This window comes from Artemia franciscana, chromosome 4 (genome assembly GCF_032884065.1).
Source record: "Artemia franciscana chromosome 4, ASM3288406v1, whole genome shotgun sequence".
NCBI lineage: Eukaryota > Metazoa > Arthropoda > Branchiopoda > Anostraca > Artemiidae > Artemia > Artemia franciscana.
In genome coordinates, this window is record NC_088866.1 from 35,816,758 (window position 1) to 35,839,292 (window position 22,535).

The 22,535-nt window shown below is 36.9% G+C and overlaps 1 protein-coding gene across 2 annotated transcripts in view; it reads left to right on the plus strand.

Moving 5' to 3' along the window:
• Window positions 1-22,535, plus strand: part of LOC136026361 (protein Asterix-like) — a 63,408-nt gene that overhangs the window by 38,337 nt on the left and 2,536 nt on the right. For both annotated transcript variants that reach the window (XM_065702893.1, XM_065702894.1), the window contains exons 2-4: window positions 3,807-3,871; window positions 4,753-4,861; window positions 12,769-12,866. In XM_065702893.1, the coding sequence (XP_065558965.1) occupies window positions 3,840-3,871; window positions 4,753-4,861; window positions 12,769-12,866 (239 nt within the window). In that variant the 5' untranslated portion in view covers window positions 3,807-3,839. The remainder of the gene's footprint in view (window positions 1-3,806; window positions 3,872-4,752; window positions 4,862-12,768; window positions 12,867-22,535) is intronic.

Sequence of the window (22,535 nt, forward strand, 5' to 3'; positions counted from 1 at the left end):
CTGAAAAAGGGCATTATAACTTGTAATTTCCACTCTAATGAGCCCTCTTGCAACATTCGAGGACCACTGGGTAATACACCCCTGAAAAAGCAAATAAAAACATATCCATAATCTTTCTTCTGGCAAAAAACACAAAATTCCAAAATTTTGTTTAAAGTGGGGCTCTCTGTCATGCTGAATCTGATGGTGCGATATTCATTAAGATTCTATGACTTTTAGGGGATGTTACCCCCTTTCTTGGAAAATAAGGCAAATTTTCTCAGGCTTTTAACTTTTGATGGTTAGGACTAAACTTGATGAAATGTATACATTTAAATTCATCATAAAAATGGGATTCTTTTGACATATCTATTTGCATCAAAATTACGTTTTGGAGAGTTTTGGTTGCTATTGAGCTTGTTTGCTCCTTACTTACAGTTTGTTACCACAAGCTGTTTGATAAAGTAGGAATGTCATGTTTTGGTGTTTTCTTTTAATTTATATTTCCTAGGACTATATCTAGGACCACCAAGTGGGATAAGTAGGCTGCAGTGTTAGACAATTGAGCATAATATTTAGAAAAAGCATAAAATAAGGCATATCTAATTGTACTGTTTTTAAGGCACTTGGTATTTACTAAGTGGCATATAAGCAATGACGAATTTGGTTTGGTTGGTCTGTTGGTCCTGGTTTTGCTAGTTAATTTAACAGTTAATTTGGAAAAATTAGAAAAAATGAGGTATTTTTAACTTATGAACAGGTGATCAGACCTTAATGAAATTTGATATATATAAGGATATTGTTTCTCATAGCTCTTATTTTAAATCCCAACAGGATCTGGTGACATTGGAAGAGTTGGAGAGGAAAACCTGGAATCTTGGAAAACACTTAGAGTGGAGAGATTGGGATGAAACTTGGTGGTAAAACTAAACACAAGTCCTAGATACGTGATTGACATAACTGGAACGGATCCGCTGTCTTTGGGGAAGTTGGGGCGGGGTAATTTGGAAAAATTAGAAAAATTGAGGTATTTTTAACTTACAAGCAAATCATCAGATCTTAATGAAATTTTGTATTTAGAAGGACCTCGTAACTCAGACCTCTTATTTTAAATCCCGACCGGATCCAGTGTCATTGGGGGGAGTAGGGGGGGGGGGGGTAGAAATCTCGGAAAACGCTTAGAGTGGAGAGATTGGAATGAAACTTGGTGGGAAGAATGAGCACAAGTCCTAGGTACATGATTGACACAACCATCCAGATCTGCTCTCTTTGGGGGGATTGGGGGGGGGGGGCAATTTGGTAATTTGGAAAAATTAGAAAAAATGAGGTATTTTTAACTTATGAATGGGTGATTGGATCCTAATAAAGTTTGATATATAGAAAGACCTTGCGTCTCAGAGCTCTTATTTTAAATCCTGACAGGATCCGGAGACATTGGGAGGAGTTGGAGGAAGAAACCAGAAATCTTGGAAAATGCTTAGAGTGGAGAGATTGTGATGATACTTTGTTGAAAGAATAAGCCCAAGTCCTAGATACATTATTGACATAACCAGACCGGATTGGATCTCTTTGGGGGAGTTGGGGGGAGGTTAATTTGGAAAAATGAGGTATTTTTAACTTACAAACAGGTTATCAGATCTTAATTAAATTCGATAGTTAGAAGGACCTTGTGTCTCAAAGCTCTTACTTTAAATACCGACCGGATCCGTTAGCGTTGGGGGGAGTTGGAGGGGGAAACTGGGAATCTTGGAAAAGAGTGTAGAGATTGGGATGAAACTTGGTGGGAAGAATAAGCACATGTCCCAGATACGTTGTTGACATAAGCAGAATAGATCTGCTCTCTTTGGGGAGTTAGGAGGATTTGCTAGTTTGGGCACTTCCAGATATGCTAGGACAATGAAAGTTGGCAGGCATATCAAGGACCATACTAGATTAAGTTAGAAATAGTCTCTTCCCTGATTCAGCCATCTGGGGGGGGGGGCAAGCAAACAAGATAGTTAAGAAGAATTTTATCCGTCAGTAAAAGAAATGATTGTTCTTTGTAAGTATGGCTTGTGGTCTAGGGGTATGATTCTTGCTTAGGGTGCAAGAGGTCACAGGTTGGAATCTTGGACCACCCCAATTTTTACATGAAGAAGATCCAAAACTAGATACATGATCAATATAGTGATTACTGGAATTTGACAGGCATATCAGGGACCAAACCAGTTTAAATTAAAAATAGTCGCTTCCCTGATTTGACCACCTGGGAGGGGGTGGAAAGTTGGTTAATTTGGAAAAATTAGAAAAGATGAGGTACTTTTAACTTACAAAAGGGCTATTGGATCTTAATGAAATGTTATATTTAGTAGGACCTTGTGTCTCAGAGCTCTTATTTTAAATCCTGATCGGATCCAGTGACACTGGGGGGAGTTGGAGGGGGAAACTGGAAATCTTGGAAAACGCTTAGAGTGGAGAGATCATAATGAAACTTGGTGGGAAGAAGCTCTTGGCTCTTGTCTCTTCTAACCTTGTCACAAGTGCCATATGAGCTCTTGGCTCTTGTTAATTTATCAGTATGTTTTCTTCAGACAAGCAAGCCAACTACCTGTTGGCTGTTCATTCCTTTGGATCTTGAAATATCTTCCAAGACTAAAACCTCTTCTTGGCTGCTGTCATTTTCAATAAAGAGTGATATCTTATGATTTTGGACTCTAAATGAGGGTTTGCGAGAGCCTCTCTCTTTCTTGGCTATTTGAAGCATAGCCTGCTTTTCAATCTTCTTTTTTCTCTTGAGTATCCATCTGTATTTTGTAGGTTCCATTTGGTCAACCTCTTGATGTGACCTTTCTAACACAAGCTTTTGTATATGGCCTTGTCATGACAGGTGAAACTGTCTGGATTTAATTGCAGGTGACTTGTGTGTATAGAGGCCACATCACCCTCTTCTGCTGAGTTTTTGAAAGTCATGTCTTCATCTCTTGGCTCAGGTGCAGGTTCACCTAATGGTCAGTCAGTTACAGCTGATGGCAAAAAGTTGTCATGGACAAAAATGTTGTCATTAAATATCATTATCTGTTGCTTGAATAACTGCAGTCATGTTTCAGAGGATGAATGAAAGGGCATAAACAATGCCAAGAAACTCAGGGATTTCATAGAGAGAAATTAGAATTAGCTTTTTTATAATGTCACTTGGCTGTACAGTGGAGACAAAGTGACAAAGAAATTCAATGAATACTGAAGCTGTAGTCCAACCACTATCTTTAATGCAAGCATCAGTGCCATGTGGAGCCCCTAGAATCATCTTTGCTGTTGTCTTTTTTCTTGGGAAGACCAGTATTGGTGAAGTTTCCAGATGCTGAAACAGAGGCTGTTTGATTGTGCATTTTATGTTTGATTGTATCCATAAAAGGGGTAAACCTCCCAAATTTTGTCGAAATGCCTCTTAATGGACGCAAAAAAAATTGCTGGTGTTGATTTTATTTAGAATGACCCAAGGTAAAGTGCTGGTCAGTTCCTTTCTTTTTTGGTTGTACCTTGTATGTTATTTTACTACTACTACTAACAACTCACTGCATCACTAAAGTGTCTGAGACCAACGCAGCTATATATGTGGCTCCTGCATCCCAATCTATTTAAAGCCTCTCTCTTAACACCCTACCAAGGGCTTCTAATTTTCCTTAAATCCTTTGTTAAAACCTCCTCTCACCCATTTTTGGGGTTTTACTGGTATTTGTATTCATTGCAATATTGGTTTGGAACATTCTTTTAAGTTATTTGTAGATTTTACTTGAAGCACTAATTACGTGTGCATTGTATGAGCTCTATATATTTATCTTATATTCTAGGTGTAGTATTCTTCATCAAATAAGGCAGCTAAGATGGACCCAAGAAGGAAAGAAAAAATACACAGGTAAAATTGTTGATAAACCTGTATTTTAGTCTACTATGACATAATCAAGGTCAGGCTAAGATCTTAAAGGCCCATACGATTAGAGTACTGCCAGTGAATTATCTCGGGGTGGGCAGGTACTAACGTGAGTTCAGCTTTTACTTTAATTTTAGTTTGAGGGTTTTTTATGCATTTTTTAGATTTTTTTTTCTGAAAAAACGGGTGGGTCATTCCCCTCCCCCCCCCCCTGATGGTACCCATGACCTACTGTAATGTCATTTTGGGACCTCAGATTTTTCTGAAATATTACAGTAGGTTTATACTAACCCTTATTTTGCATGTGGAAGTTCCAATAAAGGCCCATTGTTTCTAATGTGTGTACCAAAAAAGAGGCTGACATTGGAGCCATAATGGAATCATTGTGATTTTATGTAACTAAATCTCGTTAATTAAAGTAAAAGCCTTATTTTAAGCTAAAAGAATTATTCAGAGGTACAAGATTCTGGAGTGTTTTACTTATTTTCCTAACTGTTAACAAAACCATCAAACTTAGATTGTATTTGACCATCATTAACTAATCTGCTTTGGTGTACAGCCTGGGATAGGATGATGTTTCTTAATTGATAATAATAATTAAAATGTTTCCTTTACTTACAACGGTTAATTTAAATGACACAATGAGCTTACAAACCGACAATGTTGTACCTAATAGCCATAACTTTATAATTCGGAATTTCTTACAAGTTTCTTTTGAATCGGAAGTTGCTAAAGTAGACAAAGTTTACCCTCAGAATATGGGAAAAAAATTTTCAGAATAAACTAAAATAGTCTGAACAACCTGCTAAAGACATTCATGTGTGTTAATTTTTCAAAGATAACCCTTCAATATGTTGTTCTTTCAGGTATAAACCATTATCCCCTGCTGGTCAACCAGCTCCCAGTGAAGATTTAACTACAGATTATATGAATGTTATTGGAATGATCTTTAGTATGTGTGGACTGATGATGAGAGTAAGTTTTAGGATTCAGATTTGCTCATTCCTGTAATTTTTCTTGTTAGTTTGTAATTTTTAGTCCTTCAAAAACAAAACAATTCCTGTAAAGTTTTGGTTTTTGAAAGTAGTAATTATTTTATATACAACCTACGTTTTTTTAAAAGCTTGGTATTAGGTGGGGAATGTAAATCTGTTTCAAGTTTTAACTAAGACTCCTGTTGCCAAGGCATATAAAAATATTAATTTGACTACAACAGGAAAGGGGTCACAGCTGCAGGGTTGCACATGCAACTATGTTTTGAGATTTTAATGTTCGCTTTGGAATTAGAAAAATCTGGAAATAAGCTTTATGTTTGCACAGCAACAATGGTTGATGTCCTGTGATTATCGACAATTTTTTAACTTAATGGTTGAAATATTTCAAGACACCCTTAATACAAAAAAAATAAGACAACCCCTAAAATCTATATGACTTGCTTCTAGCATCAAGTACTCTAAATGCTTTGTGATTTGCCTCCGTTAATAATCCAGTGTCGTCTGTGTTGGAATTTTGAGATGTGGATTTGTGCTCCTTCTTTTTTTGTTTATGATGGATTTTCAATTCATAAATAAACTAATCAGTTACCCTAAATTCAGCTGGTGCCCTGGTTTGGATAGTGGCTCTTACTTTTTCCCAAATGTCAGGATAGTTACAAACATTGTTGTCCTCTTCTGGTAGATGTGCTGATGACAAAATTTGGGAACCCTGCTATTGACCATAGATGTTGAATCAGTCCTTGACTAAAAAATGTAACTTATTAATTATACTAATTGCTAATTAGTTACTTCAAAAAGGCAATAACTGCTACTTCTGACTAAGTTTGATTGATATCTGGCACTATCAGACTGTTAGGCAGTATCAGACTGATATCAGACTGTCTAGCAAGTTTTGTGGAAATCCAGCAGTCTCTTTTGATTGACAACTTCATTTTTACAGTTTAAGCCCCCTTGCCCATTCTCCAGTGAACTAGGATCATGCCCAGGTCCCAAAATGTCTGAAATTTGTCACTGGCTTTTACTTCACACAAGCTTCAGTTCAGACTGGACAATTTATTATTTAAGATATCATGATGACAAGAATTTGGCAATTCTCTCATTCCATAGAATTACTTAACTTAGACTTAGGTCCTCCCATGCTTGAGGGCGCATAAGGCAGCAACAGTGGTTCGCCACGACGACCTGTCCTGAGCCTTCGACCAAAGCTCCTCCATCGAAGACCTCACCAGCTTCGCCTCCTTCTCTAACATCCTGCCAACTGTCATTTTGGGTCTCCCTAAATTGCGGAGGCCGGGGGGTATCCAACACCATATGTCATGAGGTAGCCTTCCATCACCCATTCGCACCATGTGCCCCCAATACATCCATCGTCGCTTTCTAATGGTATCAAGGATGGGGGTATGATTTGTTATGGTATAAATCTCATCATTTCTTATTCTCTCAGTCCAATGTATATTCAAAATATATCTTAGGCAGTTATTATCGAATGCCCATAGTCGTTTTCCTAGTTGCGCAGTGATACTCCAAGTTTTACAACCATATGTAAGGACGGAGAGGACATTGCTATTATAAATTCTGAGTTTTAGCTTCTGGGAATATTTACTATTTCTCCAAACATTTCTGAGACAATTGAAGGCAGAGCCAGTCAATGCTATTCGGCACAAAATTTCTCTTTCAGGATTGGCATCTTGCGTAAGAATGCTGCCTAGATATTTGAACTCACTCACTACTTCAATTTCCTCATTGTTGACCAAAAGTCCCTCAGCTAAGTCAGGAATGACTGCATTTGACATTGATTTAGTCTTGTTAGCGTTTATGGAGAGTCCAACAGCATTTGCCACACGCTCAAGTTCATTTATATTGTGTTGTATATCTTCTGATTCGTGAGCGAAGAGTGCAATATCGTCCGCAAAAACACCATCATGGAGGGTTCTTAGTGGGTTTAATTGTAACCCCCACTGAAGGTACATCCACGAAGCACAAAATCTATGAATATGGCAAATAACAGTGGCGATAGAATGCAGCCCTGCCTTACACCCGACTGAACGGTAAACCAGTCCGTTAGGCCACCCTCGGTTTGTACTGCACACTTAATATCGAGGTAAAGCGCTTTAATTATATTTACAATTTTAATCGGGATCCCGTAATGTATTAAGATTTTCCAAATGGTCTCGCGGTGTATCGAGTCGAAGGCCTTGAGAAAGTCAATAAATACTACGAGTAATTGAACCTGCCATTCGTTAGATTCTTCGAGCAGGATTCTCAGGCTAAATATTAGGTCACAACACGATCTGTTTTGGCGGAATCCATGTTGTTCATCTCTCAGAACTTTCTCCACTTTACTTTGAATTCTACTGAGAATAATTTGGCACAAAACCTTGCTGCCTACTGATTGTAAAGCGATGCCTCTCCAATTATCACATTTAGTCTTTTGTCTTTTGACCCTCGGACCATATACTTGACAAAAGTTCAAACATGGCCACTGCTAGGGCGCTTCTACCACATTTCAACAGTTCAGGGGATACGCCATCGTTACCGGCTGCCTTTCCGTTTTTCAAAGTAATTAGAGCATCTTTTACTTCACTCAGCAAGAGAGGTCCGGAATATATTCCAAGATCAAACAGTGTTTCTTCAGGGATATTTAAAAAAAAGTCGTGGGAGGCACCTGGTTTAGTACCTCGGTGAAATGTTCCATCTAACGTCGGTTTATGTCATCCGTCTGGGTTAATAAGATGCCTTCTTTGTTTTCAACTTGGGTTGAAGAAGCCTTCGAAATACCCGCAAGCTCCTTCGTTATAGCGTACACAGTACGACTATCTCCTCGCCTGGCGGCTACTTCAGCCTGATCAGCCATAGTTTCGAGGAACACCCTCTTATCATTCCTTGTCCGTGTTTTGACTTGTTTATTGAGACGCTTATACTGCGCTTTTAAATCATCAAGATATTCTCTAGTGCATGTCCTATTATGCTCATGTCTATCTACGAGAATTTTGGCTTCTGCCCTTTGATCAATGATATCCCAGGTACTTTCAGATATCCACAGCTCTTTCTTCTTCCTACTATATCCCACAACTTCTTGTGCCACTTCTTTCAGGGACTCGACGATCTTTTCCCATTGATTATCAATTGACAACTCGTCCCTTAGCATGGAAAATTTATTTGACAAAGTAGATGTATACTTTTGTAATACATAAGGGTCCTGCAGCTTTCTTACATTAAACCTTTTTACTGACCGCTGGGGCTTTATGACAGTTTTCAGTTTCAGCTTAAACTTAGCAACAACAAGTTGATGGTCGGAATAGCAGTCGGCACCTCGAAAGGTCCTAACATCCTCTAAACAACGTCGCCTATGCTTGGCAATTAAAATATGGTCTATTTCATTTCTTGTTACACCATCAGGCGGGTTCCAAGTATATTTATGTATTTGTTTATGAGGGAACCATGATGCGCCGACGATGAGTTCATGAGTCGCACAAAAGTCAATTAAACGTACGCCATTATCATTGATTTCCCCCAGTCCATGCCTACCAAGGATAGCTGGGGCATAGGAGGCATCACTTCCAACTTTAGCGTTAAAGTCCCCACACAAAGTCACAATATCATGCCGATGCGCTTCAGCAACAACATTTGACAACACCCATAGAATTAGGTATAGAGGTCCCAAAGATATAACTAGGATACTTACTGTTACTTAGACTCCAGGCAAATTCTTGGTTTCCATGATACGTGTTCCAAATTTGTGTTTTAGATTTGACCCCCATTGTTGTTTCGTAAGTGGCTACTGTTTTAAAGTTGTTTTATGAATATATGACACTTGACCAATCCGTTGAAAGTCATGTAACTCAGTTCTGAAAAGTGGCAAATCCTTTAGCAACAATGTAAATTAACAACCTATTACTGTATCTTGTCTTTTTAGTGAATGTTTGAGCTTGTTTGTTTGCCACTTAGTGTAAGACACTGGGATTCTAATTCTTTTCAGTTTGGTTTTCTTAAAAGTTCTGTTTGCGTAATCTGTTTCATTTTATGCTAAGCAATTAATTGAAGTATGATTTAGAAAATCGTCAATTCCTGTTTATTTTAATAATTGATGTGATAACCAATTAAAAAAGAAAATTTCATTCCCACTGACTTGTGTATATATATATCAAGTGGAAGAATATGGTTTTTGAGAGTCAAGTATTTGAATGACAGTCGCTGCATATACATGTAAATGTCTTTGGCAACTTGCCTGTAAATTTTTAAGACTTCTTGTTTTTATGCTGATGGAGGTAGCAGCCATATTACTTATGCTGACGTCGCCCTCTTAATTAGTTGTTCACGATAGATCCTCAGTACCATCTTTGGTGTGGCAATAAGTTGTTCCAAATACGATATTATTATTGTTATTACACCATTGATACTGCCAAGCCATGTCAAAAAATAAATCGTTAACCGTTAAAAATTTGTATTTGTGACCATATATCTTGTTATTATTATTAATTGAAAAAAAACTTTTTACACAAAATATGTTTTTAAAAAAAAAGTAGAGCTCTACTAAGCCAAAATTGAGCGGAAATAAAGTCAAATAATCTTCCGAGCGTAAAACAACCACAAATCACTATCAATAAATAAATGAAACTCAAAACGGACAGAAATTACAATAAATAGCCGAGTCATACTCTTCACAAGCAGAAATTCAAATGAGTAGGGCTCATAACTCCCATGCCTTCTCAAGACCAGAACGTAATTTGCGCTTTAGTGGTAAAAACAAAATAAAAAAACAAATGACCATGGATTTTCGATTGTCGACTATGGATTGGGCAGCGCAATAGTGCTGCCTAAGTAAAGAGTGATGTGGGCACAATGTATTATTTAGCTCACCAAAAGGCAATATGTGAACACTACTTCTAATACTACTGGTACTGCTACGTTTACTACTACTACTTCTATTGTAAATACTTGTAAGGTTAAGAGCATTGAGCTGAAATTTCAAGAAGTATATGAGCAAACAGGTTATCAAACGGACATATCAGCAATGTCATAGCAATGGCTAATTGTATTAAGTTGAAACTTGTATGACTTGTTGAGAGGTATGTTTTACTGACCAAAAGGCAATATGGTAATACCGCTACTGCTAGTAGTACTACCACTATTCAATATTATTACTAGTAATATCAATACTACTACTGTGACTACTATTACAACTTTGCCTAAGGGTATGAAGGCGAAATTTTCAAAGACTTTTGAGGGGGAGGGTGAACTGAATCACAGCAGGCCGTCCGTATACTGGTTGTCAAAAGGGTGTAACAGCAATATCTTAGGAACAGTTCGGTGTGTGAAGCAGAAACTATCAGAGCTTGTTGTGAGGAATGTTGAACTAACCAAAAGAAAATATTTGCATCCCAATGCTACTGCTTCTACTCATACTACTAGTACTGTTACTATTATTAATAACTACTTCTATTACTACTGCTGCACTAAAGCTTGGACTACTACAATTAACTCTATTACTACTACTACTACTGCTACTGAAACTAAAGATATTAAAGCGACAAATTTGGGATATATAGAAACTGTATGGACTTAATTCAGAACACACTATGCCCACGCTGGTTGTCAAGCGGACGCATCAGAAACGCTTCAGTAACGATTGATGGTATTAAGTTGAAACTTTCAGCGTGTGCTGAAGAGGATGTTGAAGAAACCAAAGATGCTATCCGCATACTGCTACTAATGCTGCTACATCTATTGCTACTGCGCAAGCGAAAGGTATTAAGGTGATTTTTTAAAGGAATATTTAGGCGAATGTTGAACTAAATCAAAACAAGTCATGTGGACTTTCAAAAAGGTGTAATACTACTGTAATATTACGGCCAAGACCTCCGCTACAAATTCAAGTGAACAGTAATAAGGCAACTGAAAACGGATTTTTGTTTTTTATGAGGTTTCTATTTTATTTCGTTGGTTTCAATCTACGTTTTCATTAAATTTTCTGAAGTAATCCTGATTTTTTAGATTTTGCTAAACTAATTAGAATCACTTCCTTCCAACAGAATCTGCATCCAAGTAAATCTCTTGCTTAGTTGTTTGTAGAAAAATAAAGACCACAATCTTTTATTTTAGAGAAATATGCATTTTGTTACTTGCTGCTGAGCTAGCAATGGACATCCTGAATTCTAATTTAGGTTGACTTGGAGCTTTAGGAGCTTAGTAATCACTGCTGGAAATCTATTGCAGAACATTCTCTTTATTGTACGAAAAGTTTGGTTGTCTTTGGCTACAACAGACTGCATGTGTAAATTGAATTTGAACTTGTGATCAACCAAGACTCCCAGATCTTTTTTTGCTGTGACTGATTGTGAGTGGCTGTTTGGAAACATCATTGGAGTCCATAAAGTATTGGCTCTGAGGGCTATTAGCTCCAAAGTTTATGATTTTATATTTTTGGATATCAAATTCTATTTGCCAGGTTCTTGCCCACATTGCGAGTGCATTAAGATTGGCTTGGAAGTCTTTGGCACTTTGCGGGTGATAAATTGGAACAGTTATTTTGGCATCATCCACATGTAACCCAATATTATTCTTTTATGATTCAAGATGCATCATTTGTATAATGTCTTCATTTTCTCAATGTCTTCATTTTTTCCTTTTCTCCTTTTTTTCTTTTGCTATCCGAGTTTACTGTTTGCTTTTTTGCCTTTTCGTCTTTCTTTGTGGAACTATTTCAATGAAAAAAAAAAATTCCTATAAAATAGATAGCAACATTAATGTTTGATAATTAGTTGGGACGGCTAAATTGTAATTATAAGAAAATGTATTTGCTATTTGCCAGCTTTAAGGGGCCTCTTCCAAGCCACTCAGCGTGTCCCCAGGTGGCGATAGGGGAACGCCCTACAGATATGTAGGGTACCTCCATAAGAGACATGGACCAAAGGGGGAACTTTGTCACTAGGGGTCCATAATAGAACTAAGGCACCCTCGCCCAGGTCATAAATACAGCTGGAGGAGGAAGAAGGCCCCTCAAATGTACACTCAACAAGGCTCACCGGCTTTTCTATATGTCCCGTGAATTTCAAACCTTCTCCCAGTAATGGTTTAAATTATATTGTGACGCAGAACACCATTGCGGGAAGATCCTCTATAGGAGGACAACTGCGGCAGGGCGTAAGATCCAGATCTATGGATAATGGCCTCTGCAAAGGGCCGCCTCGACCGTTTCGGGGTATCCGCTAGACTGGGGACCTCGCGACCAACTGTGTTCCCATTTAAGGAGTGGCGAATTACACTCTTCACGAGGAAATTACAGCCTAGTAAACGACACAGCATTCGCACGGGATTTTGATTGATGGATAAATTTTCTGGGCTTGGTCTGTTTTGACGGGCATTTTTGGGCTGAAAAACCTCTTCCTAGCTCATTTATTTACTATGGGCTGCCATCCCCGTAGCAGCATAGTATTTGAAGGCATACCAATATATAATGAGTTAGAGGTAATAGGCTTGAGACTCTGTCAGGATTTCGACTTATGTTGATAGAAGAACATCGCCAAGTGCTGAAAACCATGTTTTGACCAAGATGGGCCAAGGATTGCACAAAGCCTCCATTCACACTGGAGGTCCCAGACACTTCTTGCTGTCCCGTTCTAAGACGTTATACAGAAATTGTACAAGACAATTTACAAGATTTATACACAAGACAATTTCCGTTTGTTTGGATTGTAATGTTGCTCTTTGCTTTTACTTGAAATATTGCTTTAAAAAAAAAAATCCAATTTCTGGTTATTTTTAAACTCAGAGGGTTTGTCTCCAGAACCGTTTATTCTTTGTTTACATCGTTCTTTATCGTTAGAATAATTACCTAATTTTGGGCACAAGACAAAATTAAAGACGAATATAGTTCTTTTTTTATAGCTAAAATGGTGTGCTTGGCTAGCTGTTTATTTTTCCTGTATCAGTTTTGCAAGCTCAAAGATAAATGATGACACAAAACAGATAATGAGTAGCTTCATGTAAGTATAAGATTAGTTAAATCTTCCTCTTTAATGTTATACGCCAGGCTATGGAATTGATAAATTGCTAATGTCGCTTTCGACTTGTGTAAGACTTTACTCCTTCTCCTTGAACTTTATAAGGTATGACTCAAACTCCTAACTTTTAGTTGGTAAAATTTAGCCATTGCTTTATAATACTATTTTATATGTACTACCGACCCTGACACCAAAGGCTTAATTCTAGTTGTTCCAATTACCAATGTTTAGTATAATTCAGCGGTTATAAAAGAAAATATTTAAGAAATAAATAAAGAAAATTACTAATAGGGCTTAAAAAGCAGGTTCAGTCGTTACCCGTGACTCTCTCAGTCTATTAGTAAAAAGTTTTAGATGTAGCGTTGACCGCCATTTTCTACAAGTGCATGAATTCAGCTCCTTCTTTAGAGTCTTCTCGTATTATGGCCCCTATTTTTCACCCGATGAGGTAGACAACCTGATCCAATTACCTCAACGTTGACTTGCGAAGTACTGAGTTTGATAGTGAGCTTTTTTTATGGTGCGTTTCAGTTGGGAACGATTTTCGTGGGAATATTTTTGCCTAAAAGTTTTTCTGTTGACTCTCCCAAAAGATGATTCGAAAGACATTTGAAAGCTTGTGATTGGACGAGGTAAAAGAATAGCGGCATATCAGATGTTTAAAAGTAACTTGTACCGCGAATTTAGGAGAAAGATAACTAAAGAGAAGAAGTAATATAATTAATAACGAATTCAAGGTATACTATAACTGCACTCGTTATCTTGACGCTAACCTCCTCCTCTCCTCTGCATGAAAAAAAATTATTGATTTAGATGGTTCTATTATAGTTCTTTTTGTATTAATCTAAAAAAAACTCTCCCGTAAAAGAAGATTTTCAAAGAAAAGTAAACAGCTACATTAACCTAAGACGACCAAAAATAATTTCAAACAGTACTTTAAGCGTAAAACGAAAATAAATCACCATCAATTAATAAATGAAACACAAAATGAATAGAAATTATTATAAATATTCAAGTAAACACTTAAAACGAACAGAAACTACCACAAAAAAGTACGGCCAACATAAAACACTTTCATAGAATAGGCTACATCAAATACTTTCTAAAGCTTTGTAATGAAAATACCGAGTAAAATAAGGGACAAATAATTTACTATATCTCTTGGTACTAAAAGTTGGGGTAAATCATTAATCGTTGACAATTCTTTTTTATTTCTCGAAGTATTGTTTTAGGTTCTCCAGTAGAGGGAGGGGGCCTCAAGGTAGGGTAATAAACCACGATAAGCTGGACAATTTAGTCCAAATCGATATGTCAAATCATGTCTACGGCTATCAAGAAATTTCAAGTTAAGTTGTTTCAATGCATCTTCGCATGTTGAGTAGTTGTGTCCAAGTCTAATTTTTATAGCTATTTACTATCTCAAGTCTGTCTTATTAATCTATCTTTAGCCCTGGATACCACACTGGACATGCTTGTTCAAGAGAAGGTCTAACATAACTGCAATATACAGACTTTAAAACCTCAGATGGCGTACCAAGTCTCTTCAGGTTGGAAAAAGAATGTGAAAGTGGGGCAACCTTTTTATTCAGATACTCAACTGTGAATTTCACCTTAAATCTTCTACCAAAAGTATTCCAAGTATTTTAACTGTCTTTTCGTCAATACTAAGGAATTGTAGAAAATGTGGCTGTCAACATGCAGGAAGGAAAAAGTCATATAAGAGCTATTAGTCTCACTGACCGTCAGTTTTACTTGTCTTACTTCAGCTTTTAGTTTCTTAAAGATTATCCTTAAGTCAATCTATTCTGTAGTCAGAGGGCTTAGTTTCAGTGCTAAGGTAGTGAAGTCGTCCGCAAATTTAGAATGTTCACGGGTTGTTGTAAACATACGATTAAAAACAGCAACAAATGAAATTGGGCCTAATTTAGTCACTTGTGGCGAACCACAAAAAAACATCTAAAAATTAGATGGCTCGTGATCAGGGAGTTGACATATAATGCCTCAATATATGCTCCATCTTTTTTTTTCTGATTTTGTAAGTATGATGTCCAATTTGCAACCCAATAATGAACAGTACTATGCCTAGGTCTAAATTTAAGTTGTTGGAAATCCATCTTTATGTTTTTAGCACCAAATTAACACTCGAAAATAAAACTTTCAAGCACTTTCGAAAAACCCGGAGTTTTCGAAATCAGTCTCAAAACATTAATATCTTTGGGGGCCTTACGCTTGGAAATTGAGGTGACATACAATTGTTTAAAAGTACTAGGGGCAGCATCGTCAATAAAACTTCGGTTAAAAAACTTCTGTTGAAGAAGTAGATGAAAGATAAGTACTCTTAATAATTAATTTAATCGACACCTCATTTGGGTAACTAGATTTACGGGAACCAAGTGTATTCAACTTATTAGCAACTAAACTGGTCTCTAGGATTGGGATGTCTGAAATTGAATCATTAAATGATAAAACCGTGCAAGTGGTAATTCTGCAAATGGATTAACATCACCAGTTGACAGCGGTTTACGATAAACATCTCTCACTTCAACTTTAGTCACTCCTTTACCAGTAATGTTCTGAACCGTCTCATGAAACTTCCACAAATTGGATTTGTATAGCTTACTTATTATTTTAATTCCGCATTATATACGCGAATATCTTGTTTTATGTACAATTGTGTTTCTTAATATTTTGAATTCTTCCTTAGGTCCAATCAAATGCAGTTCATTTTTCAATTTGATCAGAACCTGAAAATATCGGGTAATCCGGGGTTTCTCATTAGATTCCATGGATGCTTCTTTTGTGGGAGAACTCCATACTATTGTTCAATTAGTTGCTTACAGAATGAACTGGCCATTTTGTTGTCATTAGGCAATGGCAGGATATCCCGCCAGTGACGCACTAAGAGCCATTCCTTGTAGATATTTCTAAACTCTGGTGTGTAGATCCTGTAAATCACACTTCTGTTTATTGCTAGTTTAGAGTAAACTGGTCTGGTACCCAAATACCACCCAGATGGCCACTTGTACCAACTGGAACTACTATAACTGGGGTATTATAATATCCTGGACATTTGCTAAATATGGGATTCAACATGCGGTTACCTCTTGTTAGCATATTGAGGATCCACATCGTTAAAGTCACCGCACGTTTTAATACCGGCGTTAGGACACAAGCATTATTAGGATACATTGTCAATGCATTGCTGTAAGTAAGTTACAATGGCTCGACGAAGTGCCACTGGGTGGATAACTAACAGCCCATATTACCACTACAAAACTGTGTTTATTTAGTATATCATTAAAACTGAGGATTTACTTTTTATTAATTATCAGCGAATAATACCAGTACAACCACCATGTATTACTGTACTGCCATCAAGTATGATTCTTGGTTTGAAATAGGCATCATATCCATCAAATGCAACTAACTCCTCAGGTTCACGGACCACTTACATTTCCAAGCAGTGTCAACAATTTCATTCTGCAAAGAACAATTCTATCTCTCTTATTTTTTTTTCATAGGTGAGCGGGTATTCGAGTGTATTATTTTCGGAAATGAATAAGAACAAACGAAATACTTATACTGTTGTCTTGAATTCGCTAGCCAGAGCACTGAATCGGTTGCAAGTTGGGAAACGTGGAAAATATGGTTTGAGAGGTGGTCGAATCTTGGATCTCTCAAAAACCCAAACCTGCCTGTTGTTTGGACCTGGCGTATCTTATGGACACTAGTTAATTCATCTCAGTTTCTCCAGGGATTCAAGAGGATAGACTGGTAGGATGGGGGAGGAAGAGGCGACAACTACTTCGTTAAAATTCAGGCTCATCAGCAGGACTGGAGATAGTGGCCTAGCACCAACAGAGGTGCATATTTTCGCTTCCCGATTTTTGGACCTAGCAATACTGTCTTGGAACGGAGCTTTTTTCTTCTTCGGAAATTCAGGTTCATATTAGGGCAATAGTTTATGAAACTCAGGCCATTAAAAAACTTTTTACAGAAAGACCGGTGCAGTTGAGTACAACATTCCTCACGACATCTGCCATTAAAAAAATCCACGCAAACATAGCAAAACGTGCAGTTTTTCGTCTTTCTGCAACCACCACTTACGTGAAACCTGCAAACAAGCAGCTCAGGCTTAATCTCACGCGCAGATCACAGGTAAACTGACCTGAAGACTTCCGCATAGCAAGTACTATGTCAGTGTCAAGTCTGGCGCAGGCCGCATGCAGGCAGTATGTGCGAGTATGCCAGTCTTGTCGGCTCATCCCATGTAAGGCATCTCAGGTCAGGTAGGCTTGAGTCAGGACCTGACCAGTCGTTTCTTTCTAGCGGCATATAGTCTATGGCAGCCAAAACCCCTGATGCTGTGTCAGGAACGACTAATTTTGCCTTAAAGTCTTCACTAGAGAGGCTAGCGTTTGTTTTAACTTAATCATGTGTCTTCTCGTTGTTACTTCACTGTTTTGGATAGTTATTCTTCGACTTGAACAGAATGCAGGTTTTTGGATAATCTTTTTTTTGCACTAAATACATACACAAAGGATTTCTTTAATTCACTTAAATACTTAGCTTTCCCATAGCCAAAATAAGACCATTTACTGCATTTAATGTATTGCATGTCACCGGTTTTGCTAGTTATTTTCTTCAAGCAGATGCTGCAGTGTTCTAAATTCATAATAGATAGCTCTACTTTGCACAAAAAAGGCAATCATTTAAAAGACTTTTTATGGCAATCTTTGACAGAGTTTGAGAAATAAGGACTCAATAAATCACTTGCTTATATTTTCTCGCCTCAATTCCACCTTCATTCAACAAAGTACATATTTTTATCACAGGTAAAATCGAACGGTTTTCTGATAGTTCTGACTGCTAGGTAGTAGTTTTGAAGGTGCTCCTAACTAGGTGCCTTATGCCTTCTAACGACAAGAAAGTCATTTGCGCTTTACTGGAAAAAAATTTCAAGCTGTGTGTTTTTATTTTCCGTAAAATCAAAAAAAAAAAAAAGCAAAGCACCATAATTAACAAATATTAACATTAATATATATTGATATTCATTTCTGGAAATCTCAGTATTTTAACATATTTTGTTGTCAGTAAAGCGCAAATAACATTCAGGTCTTTAGAAGGTATAGAGGAGTTTAGTTCTTCTTCTGTTAGTGGTAGTTTCTGTTCATTTTAAGTTTAACTTGATTATTTAATGGTTTCTGATCCTTTGAGATTTCGTTTATTTATTGGCAGTGACTATTTGACTTTATTCCTGCTCGTCTAAGATTTAGTTTAGGACTTATCTTTTCTTTGAAAAAACTTCTTCAATGGAATCTTTTTTGTCAATTCCCTTTGGTTTTGGATTAACAGTTTTTTTTTTTTTATATTGGTTGATTAAAAGAATATTTGAAAAGTATTTTTCGGTTTTTTCCTTAAGAATCAAGTTTTTTGCTTGATATGTAGGCTACTTTATTTACAAAATTTTGCGACAAATTGTAATAATAGTTATACTATAGAACTTTAAATGGAAAGGTACGTGAAATATTATTCAAATAAATTGATTGCAAATCTGCATAATCTTAAAGTTTCTATAGGGCTGAGGCTATTCTGACTACCATCGTGTTACAGCCTTGAATATAGACGCGTATTAATCAACCATCCCCTTAAATACACCCTGAAAGTTCCAACAAAATTATTTTGGCCATTCCCGAGACATTGCATATTCACTTTTTTGACAACCTTGAATGTACTTAACGTCCTTTGATTTAGTTCAACATCCCCTTTAAGTACCGAAGGCGGCAAAAATGAAATTTAGTTTTCTAAATTGCTTAAGTGAAAACTTCATATCCATACATGTCTTGAAAAATTAGCAAAGCGTTAAGCGTAGGAACCCAGTCAACCCAAAAGACGTTTGATGCAGGTATGCAGTTTAAACATTAGCGGGTGCCAAGTTTTAAATATAAAGAACCTATGACCAGCCAGCAAAAATTGAGCGAAAAAAATATCATCATGGAGCTGAAGAAAGTTTAGCGTTCCCGATTGCTGTAGCAAAATGCAAACACTCTCATTAATTGGCAGTAAACTGGTTAAAAACTTGTAATTGAATGAGTAAAATTATGTATGAATGGAGCCTGAACACCTTGTTAGTAGACGGGAATTGAGAAGAATTGAATTATTATTGAATACCTAAGAATCTAAACTATGTATTAATATAGTTGTTGCTAAAGGTATTCAAATTTAGAAACTTCAAATTACTACTTAATTGACATACCTAAAACCTACTAGAATGTCTTAGAAAGAAAAATTTTCCTATTTTGTTGTGCTTACCAACTTATTCATATATCAGTAGAATCTTTATTTTCGTCTGATTCTGAATATATCATTTTTATTACTTAACTTTGTTGAAAGCACAAATATTATAAATTGGATAAACGGTACAAATTTCATGGAAAAATTTTTTGACATGAATCATATTCAGTGTCATAAAAGCAAATATCAAGAGACAAGAGATTACCTTGAGGATATTCACCCAGTTTGCGCCAATTGTGTAAACAGGAATCGATCGTGTGATTAATATCCTGGGTATCAAAGACTGTTGAATTTTTACAAGCAAAAAGCGTTGTCGAATTTACGAAACTAGTATCAGTTTGTTTCATAGTTCAACATGGCAACACTGTCCGCAAAAAGCTTGCGCAAAGGTTTTTACTTAGGTATTCTTGTAACAACCAAAAGAAAAATCACAGAAAATCCCAGTTTTCAGATATGAATAGTTCTACGATAGAACTTAGAGACAAACAATAGTTTTCTTGTCCTTTTGATTTCCTCATTTCGATGTCCTTGGTAGTTCGATTTATCCTGGAATATTTAACTGAATACCCTTAGCCATTTCTGAAGAATTGGAGATACGTTCTCGTGACCATGTGGATGCACTTAGCGTCTTTTGATTCAGTTCGAAATCCCCCTCAACGTGCCCTGGAAGTTTTAACTGAATAAACTTAGCTGTTCCTTAGATTTTGCGTATACACCTCTTTGACAACCTTGGATGTACATAGTGGGTTTTAATCTAGTTCAATAACGATATGCCCTGGAATTTCCAGCATAATACCTTTAGCTGTTTCTGGAATATTACACAGACGCCCTTTGGACAATCTGGATTGTCATAGTGTCTTGATTTAGTTTTACATACCCTTCAACTTTCCCGTAAAGTTCCAACTTAACACACTGTTCTGTTCCTGAGATATTACTTTTACGCTATACTGACCACCTGGATGCAATTCAGCTTTTTGGTTTACTTTAATAGGTGTACTAGCAGTCACAGTCGCAGTCACGAGTAGTCATGGTCAGAAGTCCCCAGTAGTTCAAATAGCCAGTAGTTGCGTGGCCCAGTCGAATGGCCACCAGTAATTGCAGTTGCAATTAGCTGCAGCCATGGTTGTAGTCCTAAGTAACCACAGTCGCAGCCGCAGTAGTAGTAATAGTGCTATACACAAAGTGTCTTTTGGTCCCATTCAACTTAGCCGTGATAGTTTCATATTAATATCCTAAGCTGTTCCTGAGACATTACTGATATGCCTTCTTTGCCATTGGATTTGTATAGTATGTTTTGGTTTAGCTCAACATTCCCCTCAACTGTCGTGAAAGTTTTACCTTGACACCCTTAGTTTTTTTGGAGGCCGATACCCCTTTAGGAAGGTATTAGGATGCCCCTCTTTTCTAACATCAAACCACATATAGAAGTAACTAGTTCCTTACCATAAACTATTGGATATCAATTCTTTACTGGAAAATATTCATTAGAGAACCATTGACACAGCTCTTGCTTATATTTTAGTCATATGACTAAAAGCGCTATCTCTGAAACAGTTGTTGCTGCACCAGAGGAATCAATTCCAACAAAACAAAGTACCAACATTGACCCTGATATCAAAGAAAAAAAAGAATCCAATAGAATCCAGGCCAAGATAAAAAATCTAAAGAAGCGACTTAGAATTGCTTTGAAAGAGCGCAATCACTGCAGAGAAGAATTAAGTAAGGCCATCGAGTTTGACCATTACGTGGCAGAGTGGTTTTGCCGCGCATGTGTCAAGCGCTTAATGATTGAGGAAAAGATAATGATTCAACACGGAAAAATGACTGAAGAAGATTCTCTGATTCCTCAGTTTCAACATATTCTCGAGGGAAAATCTTATCCAGCTTTCACAAAGAAAATCCAAAGGATTGGCGAATAACTGTAAAGGAGGATCATTGGATACGTTATCCTTGGGAAAAATAAGCACAAGTCGCACAACTTATAACGCTTGCTCCAAGGGCTATGGCGAGTCATGTAATCCCCAAAGACATATTTGGTGGGTCTTTCAACTATTTTGAACTGAATGGTTATCTCAAAATTTTGATCAGATGCGTTCCGATTTTAACCATCGAATAAGTTCTGTCCAAGCCTCATGTGAATCTATTTAAAAACCCACTCCACTACATGTTAGTTGAAGGCGAAAATTAATGAACGTTTTAGCACTAACTGTAGGGTTACTGGCTGCCAAAATAGCAAGGAATTCAAAGAAGTACTGTAAATTCTTGGACCTTTTTAATGCTGAGTTCTTCGTTAGACTAATGAGTGTGTTATATCTGCTTTCTACGAATCCGTGTGAGAATGTGTAACTAATTTGAAATAATTAGAACCAAATTAAATACTACTACTTACATAACTTATACAAAATGCTTTACATTACAAATTGAAACGATTTCATTACAAATTTACAAATTGAAACGATTGAAAGAGCCATTTCCGATTCTCCCTTTTGCTTTTTTTTCTATCCTGCTGCAGACAAATTGAGATTTTAGATTTTTTTTTTTTTTCTCTAGATTTTTATCAATTTTGTTTCACAAAAGTAATCTTAATTTAACTCATTACCTCAAAACACACCAAAGCTACACTTCAGTTTTAATTATTGAATAATTGTACCAACGCCCATGGGAGTATAAAGAAATAGCCACTCCACCAGCCGTTGAATGCTGATGGAAGTTAATAAACGTTTTGGCACTAATTTGAGGTTACTGGCAGTTAAAATAACAGAGTTAATAGCGCCACTGAGAAGAGAGAACAAACTTGCGTGACTAAAAATACATCCACGAACAATCTGTCCTTAGACTAAAAATCGAGCTCCTGAGCCTCGTAGTGCTAACTTGAGACCATCCCATTACACCTCTGTCTACTTCCTCTTATTGTTTGGATTGCTAAGGATATGTCTTTGCATAATCTCATCAGCGGAATCAAATTTCAGGCCCTGTAGCAGACTCCTGCGGCTAAGTTCAAACTCTGGGTCCCGTATTACCAAGCAGGGATCAATCCTACTGCAGCACTACAGAACTTTTACTACTGTCATGCGGGTTACAAAAAATATTCTTTGTTCAAAAAGCTGCTTGTTCTAACTGACCCTCCCAAATAAGAAAGTTTATTAGGGTTAATTCAATGGAATGACTTGTTGTTACAAGATTTTTTTTTTTTTGCTTCCAAGTTTGTTTGAGCTTTTGTCGATTTTAAATCAGAATTAGAGTTTGAATTCAGCCAAAATAGTCTCTAATGATTTGAATTATAGGTGGTAGAATCAAACATGAAAGTTATGTCTATGCCAAGGAATATGTTTTGTTATTGATTATATTTTGATAGAC